We start from the raw sequence: 15,372 nt of genomic DNA, 5'->3' as shown, positions 1-15,372 counted from the left end.
TACTGAGCCCCTCGCATTTTCATTGTCATCATTCAGTTGCTTTGTAAGTCTCCACAACTTGCGTCCATCTCGTTCTAAGTTGAAAGATGCAGTTTTCCTTCTCCAGCTTTTCCTCTGAGCTTCAAGTTTGCATCTTAAGAATTTTGCCTTTGCATGCTGTAGAGACAGATTGGCTTCTTGTGAGGGATTGGATTCATCTTCCACCCTGGCTTCTGATAACTTGTTCTGCAACTCTTCCAATTCTTCACTCCAGTATGGCTTATACTCTTTTCTTGCCCCTCTAGGTATAGCTTCTTGTGCAGCCTTGAGTATGCTTTTGTTGAACTCCTTTACAACTTGGTTTATGTCCCTACCATCAACTCTAATGTCTTTACACAGGATGTTTGTCTCAGATTGGTACAAGGTCCAGTTGGCCTTCTTGTAGTTCCCTCTGGGTAGAGTTGAAGAAGTAGAGTCAGTGTGTTCCAGAATGATGTGGACTGGGCGGTGGTCGCTTCCTCCTAGTTGTTCTGCTACTTTCCTCTTGACATGGCCATGTATGTCAGCTGTACAGAAAGCAAGATCAGGAGTTTAAGTAGTGTGCCAACTTCTAGAGTAAAAGGTTGGAAGGTCATCAGGCTTGTTGATTAAATTTAAGTTGTTATCATCTTGCCAGGTCTCCACTTCTTCTCCACGTTTATCTATGTGGTCATATCCCCAGCTTTGAGAGTGGCTGTTGAAGTCACCAACTACCATGAAGTTTTCACTGTCAGTTGGGATGTTTTCTAGGGATAGATTTTTGTCATTTGGAGAGTACATGTTCACAAGTGTCAAACTAAAATCTTTATTTCTGAGGCTCAGAACTTGGAATTCAGAGTCGTCCATGTGCGTTTTAGTCTGGACAGCATTGATGTTGTTCCTGACTAATGTCATGATTCCTCCTTTTTTCTACCAACCCTGTCGTTTCGGAAGCACTGATATCCTCTGATCGTAAAGGATTTTGTTGGTTGAAGGTGAGTTTCTTGTATGCAACAGACATTTATGTTTTCCTCATGAAGGGTATGTTCTAGCTCAGCCTTCTTGTTGAACACTCCCTCTGCATTGCAATGCATCACTGTAAAGTGTTGCTGTTTGACTTTTCTCATCATTGGCTTGTTGAAGCCTGTTCTTCTCCTCTTGGTGTTTTTGAAGGAGTGACCCCCAGTAGCTTTGGGTGGACTCTGTCGAGGCACAGAGCCCGGCACTGAATCTCCCTGGAGGGATCCCAAAGACTCAGCACCACATCGTTGATAACTAGTAGATTGTATAGTCATTGCGGAAATTACATGATGCTGTGGTTTGTTAAGAGAGTGCCAGTTGGCCCAGCATCTCTGATTTCAACACTCTAGGTTTTGGTCAGGTTACCCCTCCTTTAGCCTTTGTCGAGCCAACGACGAACTGCAAGGCAGCAGTGTATTTCTGTCAGGTTGTTTTCCTTTAGCCTTTGTCGATCCAACGACGGACTGCAAGGCAGCAGCGGTTTTCTGTCGGGGTATCATCCCTTAGCCTTTTCCTCTCCCAAGGCATCCACAAGGCAGTGGAGCTATTTGACCCATAGCTGGGAACTAGGTTTACAAAACTGCAGAGCATGTCCCCGCGCCGGGGGGTCATGCAAGTCCAGTATCTAGGGGCCTAGTTTCCTCCGAGACCTTGTGGTTTAGCCTGGGGCCGCAAGGTGCCCAGTTACCATCCATCACCTCGCAGAGGATCCCATTTCTGGGCCACAGCGGTCTTGATGCATGAGAGGCTATGCCTGGAAGAGGGAGACTGAATATGCTCCCCTTTTCCCAGCATACGCTGGTATCCAGGTGTGAGACTGTAAGCGAGATACATAAAGCACACACTTAGAGCAACACAAGTTGCGCATCATACACCCATTACGACGGATGTTTTTGTTATGATATTCGTGAGGAAACTGTAATACTGACCATTTACCATGCTATAAAATAGCCATTATATGCATCTTTTGACGATTTAAAAACCCGAAAATTATAAAGCGTTGCAACGCGAAATGAATTAATAATTTGGAGAGTTCTGTTGTTGTCGTTAAATTTTGTGAAACTACGAGGATTGCTTATATAAAGCATACAATACTTCTGGCATTGCATTCGGAAGAATGACCGAGTGGTCCAAGTGGCAGACATTTTACTCCAGGACTCCAGGGGTCAGTGGTTCGAGCCTTGTTGAGGGTTATCTTTTTTTCTTTTTTAAATTTTATTCTGCTTTTTAGCTAGAGCTTTTTGTATTCAATGTTTACATTTATCAATATAAAGCATTTAATGACAAACTTCAAAACATGCCAAAATCTGTGAAAAGGCCCCTTTAATATAACCAAACGGATTCGAGCCCGTGTCCTTTCAGACTTTGATCTGCATTGCTAGTAATTAACGTCTGTGACTAATCAAATGAGTAACTTTGATGCCGAAAAGATCACGGAACCATTAAATAGTATTTCAATCAAGAACAATCTTGCAGCGTCAGAGTAACGTTCCATCTATTTATAGCATGTAGACACCTTAAAGGGGCCTTTTCACGTGTTGGTAAATTGACAAAATAAAAAAATGTCGACAAGCAATGAATAAATTAGATAATATTTCACATGTCAATTATTGTAACCATGTATAACTTGTAATTATGAACATAAATGATATTTTATAAGTCAATTAATGTCGCCTTAGGCGACTTGCTTTATGATCATTTGTTTTGTTCATGGTGGTAATATACGACATGTTTAAATGAATGTTAATTGGTATTATTTCAAATGTAAATAATTATTTAATAGTCAGCATTTGTGGCTATGGACGACAAGTTAGAAAGAAATAATAACTTACTCCAATTGTTAGTCATTGTGGCCATGAATGACTTCTGGTGGCATTTTGATAGCCAACCATTGTTTGAAGATTTAAGGAAAACGATTAAGAACTAGATCTAGATGCTAGCGTTTAATTTTAATAATAAGTCCATTGTCACAGCAAATGCCTTGAATTGAATGCACGAGATATACCCAGTGCCACTCTGTTAGTATATACATACATGCCTCAGTCTACTCAGTCCATTGCTAGCGCTCATCACATGCACGCGCTTTATCAAGTTGCCTGATTATATATGTATTATGGATGTACATTAAACGTTTAAATCATACGTGTAGTTTATTAAGTACACCATACACATCCATATTCGACCATTGAAGATAGAAGACAAGTAACAGTGAATACCATTTCACTCGTATTTTAGAATGTAATTTATGTTATCACTATTTACAAAGACCTATAGGTATTTGCTATTTACGTTATATCTTTTAGTTCTCCGACGTCTTTCTCGGCTATGACCATAAAACTAAATCTACCATAGCCGGTCTTTCTCGACTTTGGCCATACAACTAAATCTTTCATAGCCGAAACAGCCTATGGCGTGCAGAAAATGGAAAAGAGTGTTTTCCAATATACATTATATAGCCTAAAGTAAATAGAGAGGAACTGTTTCAGATGCTTTTTTGTCAAGTAAATATTCGATTGAAACGTGTAATATTATGTTGAACTCGCGAGGTTCATTAAACGCTTAGTTTTAGTGAATGAACGGAGTAAAATATTTGTGAAATATTTAATTGAACATTAATTTGCATTTCTAGTTTCGCTTTGCATATGTTGAACGTGTGAAGATGGCGGAGAAAGGATCGGATTTATTTTATGACGTTTGCTGCGATATTTGCGAAGAGAAAAATGTCAATAAGCAAGCCATGTTTTATTGTCAAAAATGTTCGAAAGGCCTTTGTGACGACTGTTTAGGGCTTCACAAACAGTTTTTTACAAAGCATGTCGCGTATGGAAGAGAAGAGATGGATAAATGGCCTTCTACAACAAAATCGTTCGATGACATGCAGTTCTGTCTACATCATCCTGATCGTCTGATAGAGATGTATTGTGAAGATCACGGTAAATTATGTTGCTCCATGTGTCACTTCCATGAACACAGGTAAGCTATATTATTTCTGTATAACATTAAGTTACAGATTTTAAACATTTTGGAAGACTAACCCGTTGCTGTAAAATAAAATGCCAACCCTATTAAATGTATGGACAGTGTAAAACATATAAGGTAATAAGGTATAGTCAACACGTACTTATTGATTAAAGTGTACATTAGCTTTGTCGCGGTTATTGATTTCATATGCTCCACTTAGTAAATAATTTTGAAATCGGAAGTACATATACAAGTTCGATATCTTGACATTTATTTAATAAACTGTTCAAGCTCATAACTAGTTTTACGCACATATTTCGGTCGGTTAACAGTAAAATCAAGGCTTCCAATAAGTGTATGCTTTATTTTTTGCAGTAGTATAGTTGAATAATAAGTAGTATAACATAGATTAAATATCTATAGATAGAGTTTCATTATTTGTTTAATAGTATTTCACGAAAAAGAGTTAAATTACACAACATTTGATGTTTTTATTATATTCCGATTAGACCAATATCACGTTGAATTCTGTATCTGTGTATATTAACCTAGAATACCCCGGTAATGATGTAGCATTAATATTTAAGGAGAGTTTTTGAGACAACACCTTTTTTGAGCGATATTGTGAGCAAATGCAATAAACGAAATTATTTTATGAAAAAACAAATATCATATATAAATATAAAAAAATCAACAAGAATTATTCAGAAAATGTCAAAGTAGAAACAAATGCTAGAAAAAGTGATTTTACTGTTATTAAAGGTCAATATATATTGAGCTTTTAAGTACAAGTAAAAATAAAATTTCTCATATTTAAATAGAAATAAGCTGACATTAGAATGAGTTTAAATGTACCACCTTTTTTACGCCTGCTTTTAAGACTAAACTATAACAGTAGCTATACTTAGTATATTACTGTTTATGATGACCTAGATCGCAAGACGACAATTATAACTAGAAATGGCGCGGCATAGGCCGACGCGTATCCCCACGCCGCATGTTTGACCCAGGGGGCGCCCCAGGGTTGATAATGGGGCCATGCATAGTTGAGATTGACCGTATTGTCATAAGATATGTTCAGTACCAATTTAAAGTAAATCGGTGTAGAAATGAAGAATTTATAGTAAAAGGCAATTTTGGGTGGGCGTGGTCTATGTGGGCGAGGGCGCCCCAGGGTTGATAATGGGACCATGCATAGTTGAGATTGACCGTATTGTCATAAGAGATGTTCAGTATCAATTTGAAGTAAATCGGTGTAGAAATGAAGAAGTCATAGTAAAAGGCAATTTTGGGTGGGCGTGGTCTATGTGGGCGGGGGCGCCCCAGGGTTGGTAATGGGGCCATACATAGTTGAGATTGACCGTATTGTCATAAGAGATGTTCAGTATCAATTTGAAGTAAATCGGTGTAGAAATGAAGAAGTTAATGTAAAAATGTAAAATAACTTAGAAAAATGAGTGAAAATCTCTGACCTGGCCCCACCCCAACCCCCATAACTTTTGACCCAGGGGTCAGATCAAAATTCCAAATAGTGCAGGGTCGCATATATGCTCATAGATACCATGTGTGTAAGTTTCAAGGTTCTAGTGCTTATATTGTAGGAGGAGATAGTGGCCAGCACGGACGGACAGACGGACGGACGGACGGCGGATATAACCACAATATCCCCACGCTTTTCAAAAAGCGTGGGGATAACTTATGAAGATCGCAGCCATCTAATTAAATATATCAGAATCTTTAACAAGATTTGTATGTGAAACCTGAATGTCCCAACCCCCACCCCGACTTTCCGCAAAGTTGCACCTGCGCCATTGAAATTAGATTTCTTGATTCTAGTCATTATTTGACTAGAATAACCGGCATACTATTATTTACTAGTTGTTGACCTCAAGAAATCTTTTTAGGGAAAACCAATTGCATCGAACTTCCCATTTGTATTTAAAGAATAACAATGGCATCATTCTAAACGATTATATAATCATTAACTTGTGTACAACTACATTGTGTATACTGTCGATTTCACCATATGGTGACGGAGCAATTGCAAATTTCGTTCAGTAAGTTTAAAGAAATAAAATTTAAATTTGCTGTCTGACAAAACGAAAGTTGGCACATTTTTATGTCCCCCACCACTATAGTGGGAGACATATTGTTTTTTGCCCTGTCTGTTGGTTTGTGTGTTTGTTTGTTTGCCCCAACTTTAACATTTGCAATAACTTTTGCAATATTGAAGATAGCAACTTGATATTTGGCATGCATGTCAGGTGTATCTCATGGAGCTGCACATTTTGAGTGGTGAAAGGTCAAGGTCATCCTTCAAGGTCAAAGGTCAAATATATAGCTTCAAAGCGGCGCAAAAGGGGAACATTGTGTTTCTGACAAACACATATCTTGTTTTAATATATATTTTTGCAAAGAAGCGAAATAACACTCATAACAAGTACACTATTCAAAATATCGGTTCATTTATGTAAAAACACAAATCAAAATGAGCAAAATAATAAAGCGTATATAGCGCTTTTCATCGGTAAATTTGGAAACAGTATATTTTAATATGCCCTTCACACCTTTACTCTAAAAAAGTCCGTTTTTTTGTTAAACGCCGATAGTCGTAGTCGTAGATGCCGTTGTGCTTCTCTCTTTAAGAAAGATTTAATACTGGCAATCACGCCATGTGTTCATGCTATCGGATGCATTCGGGCGTTTTAACCAAATCCTTTGCTTTTTACATAGCTTATACTGCTATAAGCTAGATCTATCAGCGTTCACGCTGCGATTATCGGCGACCTTAGGCGTCCACACTACGTTCCTTTTGTGACTAGTGCAGGGCTTACTCTTAAAATTAGACCATGGCTAAAATCGACCCCATTTGACTACAAACATATCTATTTTGCTTTCACTATTTCTTCCTTTAAACTCAAAAAAAATTATTCAGAGGGAATTAAGGCTAAGCAAATTTTTTAGCCAGCGATAACTGCGACTTTTATAGTATACAAAGAACGCGACAGTGTCATAATAAAAACCAGGGTCGTCGCACAATATTCATGCTTCTGAGAACCAATGCTGGACGTTTCCACAGTGACTCCAGTACAATTGTTCTAGGTCCCCTTCGTGTTCTTCGCGTTTCTATCGCGCTGCTTTTGCGTTTATGTCAAACCTGGCGTTGTAGCCAAGACGCCGTAAAAATGTCAAACGTTGTCGCGGTAAGGTCGCCGCCTCTTGCGGCGTTATAGGCTTTTTAATGCAACCTTCTTTTGTTCTCACGAGGACCCCCCGTTCTTGCCGATCCTACCGCATCCTGGGTCGCGTAAGAAAGCAGTTAAAATGCCATTGTGGTATGCCGGAGGTATAAGCGCGTTTTATTTTTAGCTCGACTATATATATATATATATATATATATATATATATATATATATATATATATATATATATATATATATATATATATATATATATATATATATATATATATATATATATATATATATATATATATACATATATTAATATATAGTGGAGCTATCCTACCGGCGTTGACGTTAGCGTTGGAAAATGTTAAAATTGCGTACCACCTCAAATATTGTATATGTACCTTGTCATATTGCTTTTATATTTTGCATACTTCTTTACCAACATGACCCCAATCTAAAAACGAGAGCAGATAAATGTATCAAGCATTTTGTAAGAATTATGGCCCCTTTTCACTTAAAATATGCATATTATTGACAAATCTATGTCAAAGTTTGCGTACCACCTCAAATATACTATATGCCCCATTACATATTGCTTTCATATTTTGCATACTTCTTTACCAGCATGACCCCAATCTATAAACAAGAGCAGACAAGTATCAAGTATTTTGTAAGGATTATGACCCTTTTTAACCAGGCTTTCCGAATTAAAAAATCGGTTATTAGATTGGCGAATGCGGGCGGACTGGCAGGCGGGCGGGCGGAACAAGCTTGTCCGGGCCATAACTATGTCGTTCATTGTCAGATTTTAAAACCATTTGGTACATTTGTTAACCATCGTTGGACCGTGTGTCGCGCGAAAGAATGACGTCGATATCTCCAAGGTCAAGGTCACACTTCGAGTTCAAAGGTCAAAAATTGCCATAAATGAGCTTGTCCGGGCAATAACTATGCCATTCATTGTCCGATTTTAAAATCATTTGGCACATTTGTTTACCATCATTGGACGGTGTGTCGCGCGAAAGAATTACGTAGATATCTCCAAGGTAAAGGTCAACACGACTAAAATAGATTAATTTTGAAACAAGGGGGTAACTGTGATGAACAATCAGTAGCAATGCACATTTTGAATTGTAGTTGTCTCCCATTATCAGACTTTTTTTAAATTGAAAACCTGGTTTCGTGACAATTTTGTCCCTTGTTTCACTAAGAAAATTGAAAATTTAATTTTAGTTTTGTGTTTAGCTCCACTTTTATTCCTAAAGTATCAAAGCCGTTGCAATACTTACTAACTATAATAAGGGGATTGTGCAGGCAAAATTATGTTACTCTGACTGGCATTTTGACAGAATTATGGCCCATTTTATACTTATATAATTGAACATATGGTTAAGTTTTGTGTGTTGGGCCATTTTACTCCTAAAGTATCATAGCTATAATTGCTTTCAGACTTTGAACACTTGCTAACTATCATAAAGGGGACTATACAGGAAAAGTGACATAACTCTTGTTGTCAGTTTAACGGAATTATGGCCCTTTTTGACTTAGTCACTTTGAATATTTTATTAAATTTTGTGTTTAGATCCACTTTACTTCTACAGTATCAAGGCTATTGCTTTAAAACTTCAAACACTTTCTTATTATCATGAGGTATTGTCACTGGCAAGTTGAATTTCACATTGACCTTTGAATGACATTGACTCTCAAGGTCAATTAATAAGTTTTGCTTAAATTGCCATAACTTCTTTATTTATGATCAAATTTGATTCATACTTTGACAAAACAACACTTACCTGACATACCACAATAGACTCCACCCAAACCATCCCCACCCCAGAATCCTCCCCTATTGTTTCCTTTTGTTTCTTATTTTTAAAAGATAATCTAATAAATGACCACCCCCTCCACATAATACCCCCTCTAAACCCCCCACCCCTACCCAAAAAGATTTTTTTAACATCGTAAAAAACACAAATATTTATTTATTTCATTTTTGAAGGACCATCCCACCCGAGCTATTGCCATCAAACTTGAAATAAAATCTTATTGCTTTGTTTTATGTCCTTACACATGTTCAATACATTGTGGAAAATATATCTGAACTCAGAATCGTCTATAAAGTACAACTTCTTTAAAACATAAGCGATCAGTATGTTTCAATTATGGTCCTCTTCCACTTAGAATATGACTATATTACCTTGACCTTATTGAATATGAACAATTTTCCCATGATGGCTTAGTTATACTGTCAAGCACTCGAATAGTCGCGCGCGCTGTCTTCTGACAGCTCTTGTTCTCCTAGTCGTCCTGGGTTCAAAACTCATTGAATGCGATTATTTTTATTCAAAAAGTTATCACTTGTATAATTATTTATGGGTGTTTAAAGTATAAGTATTCGTCAGATAAATGATTTTAATACGAAATACGAAAACCTTTGTACATGTCCATTTAATATACCCATTCATTTACACATCTTTACCCAGTAACTAACATTATTGTAATTAATTTCTAAGACAGCATAGCAACATATTCATCCTTAAATTAAAACGTAATGTATTATAGGCCCTGTATCAAGCTAGTGCTGATAAAAGACAAATCACAAGCCTTCCATGATGCGGGGGAATTTCATAAAATATGTGCAACTATAACCAATGTTCAACAAGAACTTAAGACTGCAATTGATGATACACAGGAATTTCTGAAGAAACTGCAGGGTTCGTATGATAAAGCTTATGATGAAATTAAAGTGTTTCGTCAGAAAATCAACGATATACTTGACGAATTGGAGAGAAGTACAATATATTCCTTGGAGACATTGCTGCAAACAATGAAACAGTCTTTAAAAACTGACACAGACAAGTGTTCTAAAGCCACAAACGGTTTGAAGAAAATAAGCGACGCGATCACTAATATTAAAACAGATCAAAACGATCTATCATTTATAGCGTACCAAAGAGCATCGGAAATGGTTTCACATGCAGATAATATTTTGAAAGAATTGACTGTTCACAGAAGCACTGTTGTAACGTTTAAGAGCAACCCTAGTATTGATGAAACACTATCAGGGTTTCGTTGCCTTGGAGATATTAAATGTGCTGAAAAGCAGCTGGAAAATAATAAAAACACGATACTCAAGTGTAGTAACAAATCGCTTTACGATATCCGAAGCGCATCTGATAATGTTACATGCGAGATAAGGGGCATATGGGAGCTACCTGGTGGAGAAATCCTTATAGCAGACAACAACAACAAGAGGGTGAAATTGCTTGATACGCAGTACAAAGTTGTCACACATACAGATTGTTGGTCCCATCCATGGGATATGTGCAGTATAAGCCCTACTGAGGTCGCTGTTACAGTTGGTGTATATGCTAGAATCAACACTGTCCAATTCCTAATTGTCAACAATAGACAGATAGTTAAAGGCAGGGAACTGAAAATCATACACAATTGTCATGGTATCGCACACTTTAACGGCAGTTTGTTTATCACATCACTGACTGCCTTGTATCAGTACACACTGGCTGGTCAGCTGGTGAAAAAGATCTATGAAGATACTTCTGGTAACTTCACAGGTATGATTGACAGTATAATAGAAGCGTTTTAGATTATTATACGCTTCAATACTTTTTAAAGCATCGTAAGTTTATCTTCATATCGTTAATTATACAATTACAGATTATTCAATGCGTTAATGGGGCTATATTGTAGCTCTAAATATTAATTACGTTCTATTGACTAATACATATCAACATGTATATTTATCGTTTATTTTCCCTATGATCAGTGCAAAATATACTTTTACACTCATACGATTCGTATAGAAGTCCAATCACTGAAGTGAGCATTCAGTACATAAAATTAACCAAACAAGTATTTTATTCTTTAAAGAACGTTCCTGAGTTAATTTCAGCAAAATGATATCGAATTTATTTAAAGTGGCGTAGCAGTGCTTTTTAAATGCTAATTTGGGATCGCTTAGATCTATCTGCACCATTTCCCCTATATGGACAAACTGAATCTCACCACCTAATAAATTAATGACTTAATTTCAATCCTGGACATAAAAACCAACTCTGATCACGGTATTCACCGACTAAATCATACTAGGGTATGTTCCGACTGAATATCACCAGGGTATGTACAGACTGATTATGTACCGACTGAATCTCACCCACCAGGTATGTACAGACTGAAAATAAGTACCGACAGAATCTGAACAGACTGAAGCTCACCAGAGTATGTACAGACTGCATAAGTACCGACTGAATCTCGCCAGAGTATGTACATACTGAATAAGTACCGACGTATTTTTCACCTAAGTACTCACAGACTGAATAAGTACCGACTGTATCTCACCAAAGTATGTACAGACTGAATGAGTACCAACGGAATCTCACCAGGGTATGCATAGACTGAATAGGTACCGACTGAATCTCACCTGGGTATGCACAGACTAAATAATTACCGACGGAATCTCACCTGGGTATGCACAAATGAATAATTACCGACGGAATCTCACCTGGGTATGCACAGACTGAATAAGTACCGACGGAATCTCACCTGGGTATGCACAGACTGAATAAGTACCGACGGAATCTCACCAGGGTATGCACAGACTGAATAAGTACCAACGGAATCTCACCAGGGTATGCACATACTGAATAAGTATCGACGGAATCTCACCTGGGTATGCACAGACTGAATAAGTACCGACTGAATTTCACCAGAGTATGTACAGACTGAATGAGAACCAACGAAATCTCACCAGGGTATGCATAGACTGAATAGGTACCGACTGAATCTCACCTGGGTATGCACAGACTGAATAATTACCGACGGAATCTCACCTGGGTATGCATAGACTGAATAAGTACCGACGGAATCTCACCTGGGTATGCACAGACTGAATAAGTACCGACTGAATCTCACCTGGGTATGCACAGACTGAATAATTACCGACGGAATCTCACCAGGGTATGCACAGACTGAATAATTACCGACGGAATCTCACCTGGGTATGCACAGACTGAATAATTACCGACGGAATCTCACCAGGGTACGTACAGACTGAATATGTACCGACGGAATCACACCAGGGTATGTACAGACTGAATAAGTACCGACGGAATCTCACCTGGGTATGCACAGACTGAATAATTAACGACGGAATCTCACCTGGGTATGTACAGACTGAATAATTACCGACGGAATCTCACCAGGGTATGCACAGACTGAATGAGTACCGACGGGATCTCACCAGGGTATGTACAGACTGAATAAGTACCGACGGAATCTCACCTGGGTATGCACAGACTGAATAAGTACCGACGGGATCTCACCAGGGTATGTACAGACTGAATAAGTACCAACGGAATCACACCAGTGTATGTACAGACTGAATAAGTACCGACGGAATCACACCAGGGTATGTACAGACTGAATAAGTGCCAACGGAATCACACCAGGGTATGTACAGACTGAATAAGTACCAACGGAATCACACCAGGGTATGTACATACTGAATAATTACCGACGGAATCACACCAGGGTATGTACAGACTGAATAAGTACCGACGGGATCTCACCAGGGTATGTACAGACTGAATAAGTACCGACGGAATCTCATCAGGGTATGTACAGACTGAATCTCACCCACCAGGGTATGTACAGACTGAATAAGTATCGACTGAATCTGTACCGACTGAATTTCACCACGTTATTTACCATCTTTATCTCACCAGGGTATAAACTGAGTGGCTCTCAACACGATATAGATATATCGCTATGCACGAAAAACATTCGCACTAATATGTCTTGAATAAATCCTGTTGCTTTGCGCTACTAACTGTTCGTCATACAAATGTTTGCTAGCCTAAATGCATACAATTGCAGTACGCAAAATATTTTTTTCTCTCAAAATATTGTGTCAGACATGAGATCTAAATAACAAAGCGATTAAAACTCGTTTCCGCAATAGTTCGATAAGCTACTTTGAACACCAAACGTTATTTATTTTTGTTCTATTTGTTTTCGTATATATCCCTACAAGCTCGCGTTGTCGTTAAAATGATGGACATGTGGACTATGTATTTAATTTTTCGTATTATGTTTTATAAGTCTTAAAGGGGCCGTCTTACAGATCATGGCATGTATTGAAGCTTGTCATTAAATGCTTTATATTGATAAATTTAAACATTTGAACTAAAAATCTCCAGTAAATGAAACAATAATACAATTTTAAAAAGGAAAAAAAGTAACCCTTAACAGGGCTCCAACAACTGACCCCTGGAGTCCTGGAGTAAAAAAGACACCCGCCTAGACCACTCGACCATCCATGCTCATGCTTAGAACGGATGTATTTTTACCTATATAAGAAATCTTCGTAGTATCCCAATATAAAACGACAACAACAGAACTTTCCAAATTATTCAATCGTTTCGCGTCGCACGACGCTTTATAATTTTCAGGTTTTCAAATCGTCAAAAGATGCATATAATAGATATTTAAGAGCATGGTAAATGGTCAGATTACTATTTCCTCAAAATTAACATAACTAAAACGAAAATTTGCGGATCTGAAACAACTTTTTTTAATTTCGTCAATTTACCATCTGTAAGACGGCCCCTTAAAAACGTAACGATGTGAATACAATTCTATTAATTGTACAGTCAATTCAGAAGTGTAAGTTTTGTAACTCTGAGCAGCAGCACACATCCATTCATTAGTTTTGAATATCCGTGACCATATTTTCTGTTCTTTGGGTACAATATTCAAAATTATAGTAAAACGATTTTAATTATTTATATGGCATGATAAAAGTATTGTTCAAAGTGATTCATATTTTTTAATCAAACTTCGTTTTTGTTTTAAATTTGAAGCATGTTTAAATGCATAAATTTATAATATTAATATCAAGCTATTGTCTTTAAATTAGTATAAATATTGTACTTTAATAGTTTGACATGCAATAGTATGTATTGTGACCAATAGGAACACAATTATTATCCAATCATAATAAATTTACAGCCCACAAGTGCGCAGTGTGTACCGATGGATCAAAGCTGTATGTTACCAGTTTGCTGGACAACAAGCTCCTGACCCTGTCTATGGATGGGACGGTCTTGTCATGCTTGAAAGATCGTGTACTTCGAAGTCCTACAGGTGTACACGTTACAGAGACAGGACAGCTGATAGTCTGTGGACGTGGTTCACACAATGTAGTACAAGTGAATGGTGAGGGCGGAGTAATGACGCTGGCTTCCAAAACGGATGGACTGCATGAACCAGAGGCTGTATACTTCAGTGCCTGCACTGGCAGGATTATTGTTGGTCATACCAGTGATAAGATTCTGGTGATCAATACTAACTAAAAGACAACATGTATTTATTGCATTGCATACTTACATTTTAATCCACGATATCAGGGCATATTACGAAAGTTTTGCTGGTAAGAACTAACATACATATAAAACCAACTTGGTAATCCGTTTACTTCAGTTTAAGTTGCTCATAATTTGTTAAATACTAGTAACACAAGTTAGACAAATACATAATTTTATTTTGAATTTAAAATCTGTTTGGCACTGTTCCCGCTAGTCGAGTCTATGTCAATACATTCAAATATGTCATTATCATGCAAAACTGAGCTTAAATTGTAGGTCTTCTCATAATGTTCAAATAACACAAGCTTATGTAAAAGAGAAAAATATTTTCAATATCAGTTAGCACATACAGGGTACTTGTAATTAGTGCCAATACATACCTACTGTTTATTAGTTCATTTTCGATAACGAAGCTTAAACATTGAACGTAATTAATGATTTGATCATAAAGATGATATCAATGACACTAGATATTTGACATATTAGGGAAAAGCTATGTTAAAAGTCATCAAAATGGCATGTATGCCCCGTCACGATTGTTCCACCAACTTCGTCATCATTCTATCTTCGATAGAGTTTGTGATAAGTGTCTGAACATGCGGAATACTGTGAACCTGTAGCTGGATATATGCTTCAACTCATGGACCATCTCTTTTTATGCACAAATGTCTTTACGTGTTTTAATTTTAGATTTTCTTACCTGTTTTGTGAATGTCTATCATCCATTGTTCTTGTTTATGACATAGAGGCAGCCAAGAATGAACAGAGCGGCTGCATTTTGACAGAATGGCCACCAATATGCATCTACACCGTGTATA

General features: G+C 37.4%; 1 protein-coding gene across 1 annotated transcript; it reads left to right on the top strand.

Annotated features, from left to right (window-relative positions):
• The first annotated feature begins 3,425 nt into the window (after positions 1-3,425).
• On the top strand, positions 3,426-14,542 carry LOC127878302 (uncharacterized). The gene is made up of 3 exons (XM_052424822.1): positions 3,426-3,990; positions 9,732-10,744; positions 14,199-14,542. The coding sequence occupies exons 1-3, from the start codon at positions 3,677-3,679 to the stop codon at positions 14,540-14,542; spliced, it is 1,671 nt and encodes a 556-aa protein (XP_052280782.1). The 5' UTR covers positions 3,426-3,676.
• The last annotated feature ends 830 nt before the right edge of the window (positions 14,543-15,372 follow it).

The sequence above is a fragment of the Dreissena polymorpha genome, chromosome 4 (assembly GCF_020536995.1).
Source record: "Dreissena polymorpha isolate Duluth1 chromosome 4, UMN_Dpol_1.0, whole genome shotgun sequence".
In the NCBI taxonomy this organism is placed as follows: domain Eukaryota; kingdom Metazoa; phylum Mollusca; class Bivalvia; order Myida; family Dreissenidae; genus Dreissena; species Dreissena polymorpha.
This window is presented reverse-complemented; position numbering and strand designations above follow the sequence as displayed.

Bases quoted from the DNA above. Each gene is read 5' to 3' on its own strand.
- LOC127878302 (XM_052424822.1), top strand. From the start codon at position 3,677: ATGGCGGAGAAAGGATCGGATTTATTTTATGACGTTTGCTGCGATATT. The intron at 3,991-9,731 runs GTAAGCTATATT...AATGTATTATAG, and splicing joins TGTCACTTCCATGAACACAG to GCCCTGTATCAAGCTAGTGC. The intron at 10,745-14,198 runs GTATGATTGACA...ATAAATTTACAG, and splicing joins TACTTCTGGTAACTTCACAG to CCCACAAGTGCGCAGTGTGT.